General features: G+C 31.2%; 1 protein-coding gene across 3 annotated transcripts; it reads left to right on the top strand.

Annotated features, from left to right (window-relative positions):
* The first annotated feature begins 412 nt into the window (after window positions 1-412).
* LOC142609345 (sm-like protein LSM36B) lies at window positions 413-2,954 on the top strand. 3 transcript variants are annotated; one of them, XM_075780917.1, is made up of 4 exons: window positions 413-602; window positions 1,102-1,246; window positions 2,485-2,598; window positions 2,719-2,954. In XM_075780917.1, the coding sequence occupies exons 2-4, from the start codon at window positions 1,132-1,134 to the stop codon at window positions 2,763-2,765; spliced, it is 276 nt and encodes a 91-aa protein (XP_075637032.1). In that variant the 5' UTR covers window positions 413-602; window positions 1,102-1,131; the 3' UTR covers window positions 2,766-2,954. The 3 variants fall into 3 exon arrangements, with proteins under 3 accessions (XP_075637032.1, XP_075637031.1, XP_075637033.1); XM_075780916.1 differs by having other exon boundaries at window positions 418-597; XM_075780918.1 differs by having other exon boundaries at window positions 456-607.
* Window positions 2,955-8,272: the final 5,318 nt, after the last annotated feature.

The following is an 8,272-nucleotide window of genomic DNA, read 5'->3' as shown; positions in this document are numbered from 1 at the left end:
AATATTATGGGTCCATTTGAGAATAACTTATTTAGTTAAGATTGAAAACTTTTTGTTGAAAGTACTATGGATAAAGCTAAAAGTTAGCTGAAATAGTATAGTGAGATTGTGAAACCTATAAATAGTATCAAAAAGTATAATGAGACAAAAAAATAATAGAAAAATAAGCTAAATAGTAAAATAAATTGGCTTTATAACTTATGTATTAAAAAGATATTAGGGGGTGTTTGGTACATATTTTCAAACAACAATTTTCAATTTTTAAACAGCATTACATGTATTTTTACATACATTTTACTTACACGTATTTCAATAAAAACCTTTTAAACTTGAAAACGGTTGATGAACCACTCGAACCAAACAGGGCCTAATAATTTTAAATATATATATTTTAATTAAAATACAAAATTTCAACCTAATATGACTCCACTGCTGGCTCCCTCTCACTTGTCCCGCTTCCCAAAATCAGAAGAGACACGCACACAGGCACAGCACAGCCCTAGCCTCCAAAATCACAGATTCAAAGCCCCCCCTCCCCTCAGCGCCAACACCAACCCAACACCAGTCCGACGCGCCTCTCCAATCACCTCCTGTACGGTACGGTACGGTACTTTCGATTCCCAACTCTTTCTTCTTCTTCAAAATTCCTGCTTTGTTCTGATTTCTCTGTCACTGATTTCACACTTCTTTTTTTCTTTCATCTTTTTTCTTTGTAAGCTCTTCTCTGTTTGGATGAAGAAGAAAAAAAAATGTTTCCTTTAGAGAAATTTTACTGAATTCTTTATTGATGGTATTTTGCTATCCTAGAAGCTAGATCAAGGATTAGGGTTCTACTCTTCTTTCTGTAACACTTTTGTTGTTTTAAAAAAAACGAGTCATTGTTAAACTATTTTCAATGGGTTGAAGTTTTCTATTATGTGGGTTTGCCTTTGTGCTTCATATTTTGGTCAAGCTTCTACCAAATAATACTGCTTTAGACGTTTTGGGGGTTCACTTGGGATGTTAATTAATAACTGCAAATTTTACTTGTGGTATATTGTGTGTTGATTGTTTGTGTGAGATATGAATTCGTTGTGTTTACTGTTGATGTTGTATCAATAGGAGAGGAAGTTCAGATTTCGGATAAGCAAAATGAGTGGAACTGGAGAGAAAGGGTCAGCAACTACAAAAACCCCAGGTGATTTCCTCAAAGCAATTCGCGGCCGACCCGTTGTTGTCAAGCTGAATTCTGGGGTTGATTATCGAGGTCAGTTTCTCTATTCCTCATTTGGGAGCTAGGTGAACGATTAGGGTAGACTATTGTTGCTAGTGTTTGATGGAAGTGTAATCTTTGTCATTGCAAACATTCTTTCCATTTGGGGATTTTATTATTTTTGATAAAGCGATGTTTGGAAGAATACTCAAAATCATACCTGTATTCGTTCGTTCTTTTAATATTTGGGGAACTATGTCTATGTCTATTTTTCTCATTCAAGAAGGGGCATGTTATGCTCTCAGTGCAAACGTATCGTTATAATCACCAGCTATGTGAGAAAATCTGTCTACTGTTTTCTCTTTGAGTTCGCCTCCTTTCCTCTGGAAAGTGATTGGCTGTCTTTTTCTTAAGTGCTTTTTTCTAATGGTATTTACTGCTATGATTGGTGGCATCTCACTTTTCAAGCTATAATAATTTTGATGGAAAAATCTTGTGTCAAGAGCCTTGTAGCTCAGTGGTGTTGCCTGTTCTCCTTTATAAGTAGAACCAAGTCTTGAACCCTGCCTCCTCCATGGTTGTAACTATAATAAATAAAATATACTATTTAAGGCACAATTGGTTTTGAATTTATAAAATTTCCCTGTTAATTCTCTGTGCTGAAACAAATCATCATCTGTCACATGGTGTCCGTATATAGCACTTCTTTATATATATTGGCAACATGTTAAATACACCATTATCGAATTTTATATGGGGACTAAGCATTTCATTCAGCATTACTTTGAGTTTTTAAAAACGATTTAGTGAAAATAATATCTAGTGAAAAGTAGATGAGATTGCATGTATGGTTTGAGGCGTGTTTAGTCACTTACTTTTATGTAGTGGACTCCAGCTAGGGTTGTGGGTTCATGGGTCACGTGTTTTGTACGAGACTTAACACCAATTTAGATGGTAGAGTGGATGTTGTTGCAAACTTCCACATTAGGGAATTAATTGTGCATTTCAAAAGATTGGGGGGGCATTGTAATTTGGATAAAAGATTCAGATGGGAAAGTGTAATTTACCCTTGAGTTTTATATATACGTGTCAAACAATAAAAGAATTGTACAATACCTGATACCACTAATGGGTAGATTCAGAGCTTTTGGAAGTTAAGCACCACTTGACTATTAAGGCCAGTAGTGAATTTTTGACTTAACTCTTCGTAAATAAACATGACTGATGACTGGAGCACCACACTTTGTTTAGTTCAGAATGGACTATAATGATGTCTCCAAATCTGTGTACAGGTATTCTTGCATGTTTGGATGGGTATATGAATATAGCAATGGAGCAAACAGAAGAATATGTCAATGGGCAGTTGAAGAATAAGTATGGTGATGCTTTCATTCGCGGAAACAATGGTACTTTCAGAGGACTGACTTGTTATTTTACTTTTATCATACAACTTTCCTTTTTGGCCATACCATTTTTATTTTACTGTAATCAGGGTATGACTATATTCGCGTTCTCTTTTGATGCAGTTCTCTACATTAGTACATCGAAGAGGACGTTGGCAGATGGGGCTTAGTTTTGAAATTTTATCAAGTCATGTAGATTATCTGCAGTCATTTTTATTTTTGTATTGTAATGTAATGTGGATTTTGGAAATGAGGATTAGAAAGCTATTACAACTTGGACAAATGGAACCTTTCTCATCTATTATGTATAATGGAATGATTTTTAACTGTTTGATTTAAGGAGTGGTGCCTTATTGATATTTGCTAATGGATAGTCATATTGCTCTAACAATACAATCAATGATCATGATCGTGATACCATTGCCTTGCTTATACATTGAAGGTTTCTGCATAGCATTCTTGCAGGAATCCTTTGCATCTTGTGTTGATTTATCAAAGTAATTTGTTTTGAGACAGATTCAATTTGAGAGAAAACTACTTTGCATCGTACTTAAGTTTTACTCAAATTATACTCCACCTAAGAGAAGCATTTTGGTTGGTGACCGATTTTCAAATTATTGTTGCACATATTGTTGCTGTGAAATGGAGGCTTTAGTTCGTACTTTCCAAAATATTGGTCAATGTTTCATTGTTTTAGAGTTTGGATTAGGGAGAACCGAGAACGGTTTCTGAATATATATGTATATAAATATTTTTTTCTGCATTCAACTCCTGTGGTTGGGAGACCTGAGGTTGATGTGCGGAAATACTATTGCGTGCCTTGTGACTGAAGAGGATGGTGTTGAAATCTTCTGCTCCTTCCGGTGGTAAGTCTGCAATTTTCTGTTGCATCCATTAGCATGCATGCAACGACAATGGTCCATCACTCCATCTTATTAGATCCTTTTTTTTCCCTTAAAAACTTTTTCTTAGACGGTTAACAGTTTATCATTTTTACTTTCTTTTTTTTCTACAAATAGTACAAGAACTTAAACTTCATTATGATTCATTCCAATGCAATTATTGAAATAAAGTTGCAGCATTTTTACAGTGATCAAACATCTTCTTTTCTATTTCAGCACTTTTGTTGTATTTAAATAGAGAATAACACTAAAAAATAATTAAACCATCCCAAAGCCAATAATTCTCAAAGTTAAAACAGAGTCCTAAATTTTGTTTAATTCCATTAACTGCTTAAGTCAATAAGCATATTGGTATGAATAAAGAAATGAATGGCATTCGTGTCTATTTAATTATCAACAATATATCTGTTATAGCAATTAAGGTGATTTATAAATTTCAACCAATTTGTTTTGTAACACTTTTTTTTTTTTTGAGATACCAGATAGAATGACTTTTTTTCAGAAGTAAAAAAACCATGTAATTAGTAAAAATCTTAACACCTAATTTGTTTTGTAACGCCTAATTTACTGTAATTAGTAAAATTCTTAACTCAAGAAGATTCAATAGAAAGTTGGAACACATTGATATCAATTTAGTTATTAGAAAAAAGTTTCAAATGATGGCAATTATAAAACAGCATTCTTCTCAATGAGTTTATAATCAGACATATCTATCGTAGAAGCAAGCATATATGATGTCTTGGAAATAAAATTGATAGCCTTCTTCATGGACATACAAGGCCCCAGATTTTTGGGTTTTACATGTTGCCAAAAAAAACTTCCTCTTTCAAGGTTTGTAAGCCACTAAGAGCTTATCTACTGATTTAAATCCTGCTTTGCCAATTGGATTTAAGAATGCTGACTATGGCATCTAAGAGTGTGTAGGAAATGGAATCCCTAGAGCCGAAGGATGAATTCTGTTGCCTTGTGAGTGATTTCTGAGAAACCTGAAAGCACAACAACTCATGAACAAAATAAATAACTAAATATCATAGATAAAAAAGAAAAAAAAAAAAGGTTGAAGTCATATGGACTTACCCCTCCATGTGCAAGAGTAATGGCCATGGAGACATATAACTTTTCATTAAGCAATACCTATCAAGGTTTGCAGCAAATTCAAGAAATTTCATTCAAAATAAAGCAAGAACCATCCAAAATTACAATGAAAGAAGTCCATAACTTAGAGACAACCAGCAGTTCAAAATTGAGAAACCCCAGTGAATGGGCAGAGATGAACAAAATAAAAATAAAAAGGTAGAGGAAAGTATCAAACCTTGGTGGTGGCATTGATAAACATCAACGATTGCAGGAGCAGACGACGGCATGCGACAAAGAAAAAATGAGCAGTGAGCAGTCTAACAATTTGTATGAATTTCAAGTAATATAATTTATTCAGCAATCTAACAACTCTGATTAGCTAAGTTTGATTATACTTTTAGCAATATATAAAAGTATATCTTATCATTCGGCAATTTTGTAAATTATCATTTAAATTTAAATTGATTGAGAATGGTTTAGAATAATATTATACCGTGATGTTATGGTTCATAATATAATATATTAAAATTGGTAAGATGTTTATGGTTATTGTAAATCAAGTAGAAGAATCCCAGGAAGAATTGAAATCAAATAGAAGAATCCTAGGAAACCAAAAATCCAATAAAAATTGCATAACCAAAAAAATAGAAAAAGAAAATCCAAACCAATGTAAAATGAAGAAGAGAAAAACACTATACATCAACTAAAACAAACCTAGAATTAAAACCAAATAGAAGAATCCCAAGAAACCAAAAATCCAATAAAAATTGCATACAAAAAAAAAAGGAAAAAAGAAAATCTAATAACTAAAATTTCACGATTCTTCTTTGCCACAGATTTGACAACAAAGGAAGAAGAAGAAAAAGTGGAAATCTTCAAAGAAAGAAAAAAAAAAAAAAACTTAAATCCAAAGCAACCGACAACCACAAACCAACAAAATTCCATGAAAACAAAAACAAAAAAACTTAAATCCAGAGCAACCCACAGCCACAAACTAACAAAATTCCATGAAAAATTGAAGCGGATAGAGAGAGAGCAATATATAGAAATTAAGAAGAGTAGAAAACATGTTTTAATTACCTCAAAATAATTTGTCGACATAGAATATGATGGGCTGGATTGAGCAACGATGGAGAGGCAAAGAGAAATCGATGCAGTGGCGGTGATCCATGGTGGTGGTGGCGGCGGCGGCGGCGGCGGGAGGATCTGAGTTTTGGGATGCTAGCGTCTATTAGAAAATAGAGAGGTTTAGGGTATAACACTTTGACTTTGACGCGAAGGCTAAAGAGAGTTGTATAGTTGTATTGGGGTTCTAAATTGATAAATTCTAATCTAATAATTAAACATTAAAAGGAATTTTTTTAAAAAAGAAAAAAAGAAAGAAAAGTGACGTGAAGGCTTAGGGTAATAAAACATTAAAAAGAATTAAAAAAAGAAAAGAAAAGAAAGAAATGTGACGTGAAGGCTTGGGGAGTTGTATAGTTTGGAGTTATAAATTGATAAATTCTAATATAATAAAATGTTAAAAAGAATTACAAAAAAAAGAAAAAAAGAGAAAGATGATGTGGAAAATTGTGGAGCTAGCAAGGCTTCGGTTATATATATATATATATAAGGTGGAAGGCTAAATAAAAGAGTTATCTAAGAATGTGACATACGGCACACCTCATTCCCACACATGAGGTTATTCTTTTATATATAGTAGTATGAAAATTATATGCCAACTTCGTAAAAAAATGACACAACAAAACAAAGTTGTCAATAATGAGTTTTCAAAGTAAGGTACATATTACATGAAGGAAAGAGAAAAAAAAAATGAAACAAATAATAAAGATGTTTGATTTTTTTTTTTATGTCATTAAAATAATATTTGCATTCCATGAAACAAACCTATCACTATATCATGCAATTTTCATATTTGAAAACACATTATATGATCACATCACTGCATTATTTTATTGTCTTTCATTTATTTTGTCTATAAAATAGAAAAATTTTGTCATAATTATAAAATAGAATTAATTTGTCACAAGAAAGATCATTGAGATATTGGAGGAAATTAATAACAGCTTAATGATGTTTGTGTGAAAAATGTTTGAAAATGGTAGTGTGTAATTCTTGTTTTATTGTGAAAGACTAGAAATTTTTTTTTTGTGTAATTCTTTTTTATATTTTCCATTTTCTTGATACCTTTTTTCAACACTAATATTTTGATACAAATGTAACCTAATAGACTTTAAAGGGTGGTAAAGGTTCATATTGGTTGTAAGTGGGTGTATAATTTATAGGACCAAGAACAATTCAGATGGTATAATTGAAAGGTACAAGGCAAGACTTGTTGTCAAAGGTTACACCCAACAAGAGGGCCTTGATTATTTAGAAACTTTCTCACCTGTTGCTAAATCAAATGGAAGTCAACAATGCTTTCCTACATGGTGATTTAGAAGAAGAGGTTTATATGTCTTTGCCCCCTAATAGATGGATTTTTTTTTTTTTTTAAGGACTGTGCCAATTAATAGCTTTCAAAGTGTGGAATCCAATAAATTTTTTTGCTTAAAAAAGAAAAGAAAATAATTAATCCCTTCTCACGTAGGAACAAGTGAGTCAAATATTTTTAAAATTGAAGGCCAAAAAGTGGACATGTACCCCTACTACATGGGTCATATCTATAGTTGTCAGTATTGCACAATACACGATACATATCGTATGATTCGTATTGTATCATGTATAAAAAGGTATGTATCCTATCAGAGTATCATAAGTGCTCATGAATCGTATGATACAATGTGTGTATTGTATGAATTGTATCATATTGTAAAATCGTACGTATCGTACGATACATAGACAAATGCTTTAAAAAGATATTTTTTGATATAATTTGTACTTTTATTTGAATCTAACAAAGACCTATTTTAAACACAAAATTATTAGGTTACTTAATTTAACTTAATAAAATAACATATTCATAAGTTTTTTTTTCCTCTCTTTCTTCTACAAAATTTGGAGTACACTGTATACACTTACACTTCACTTTAATATTTACAAATTTATTTTCTATACTACGAATAAGATATTAATTAAAAAAATATATATATTTTTTTCATTATTGTTATAAGTCCAAGAAACTAGAATGCCAAGAAGAATTTTTTTTTTAATTATTAAAATAAAAAGAACAAGGAGAGATAGTAAATGTTAATGACGATGAAGAAAATTTTAATGAAGAAATAAATTTGCAAAATGATAAACGTGATGATAGCATTGACTTAGATGGGGTTGATTTGCCAATATGATGAAAATAAATTAATTTTTGGGTTATTTGAAATATATTATCACTTCTGAATTTAAGCAATTTGAATGTGTATATTATAAACATGTGCTAGTTTGATTTATTTAGTTATTTTGTTAAATGTTATTACATAAATGATGAATAAATTAATCATTAGATGAATATATTCAAAATTTATAATTAATATACCCTTTATATATGTATATTTATAATTTTTTATAAATTCTATTAAGTGTTTGTGTATCTTACGATATATGATACGATACAATACACGACACAAAAAAATAAAAAATCGATTTACAATAAGATTCTCGTTTTGACAACTATGATAATAATAACAACTAGCCTCTTCAAATTAATACTAATAACAACAATAATTCTTAACGTTGACATTAAAACCAAACCAAACCCA

Source organism: Castanea sativa, chromosome 9 (assembly GCF_040712315.1).
Source record: "Castanea sativa cultivar Marrone di Chiusa Pesio chromosome 9, ASM4071231v1".
Classification (NCBI taxonomy): domain Eukaryota; kingdom Viridiplantae; phylum Streptophyta; class Magnoliopsida; order Fagales; family Fagaceae; genus Castanea; species Castanea sativa.
The sequence above is the reverse complement of the archived record's forward strand: the minus strand, read 5'-3'. Positions and strand labels throughout refer to the sequence as shown.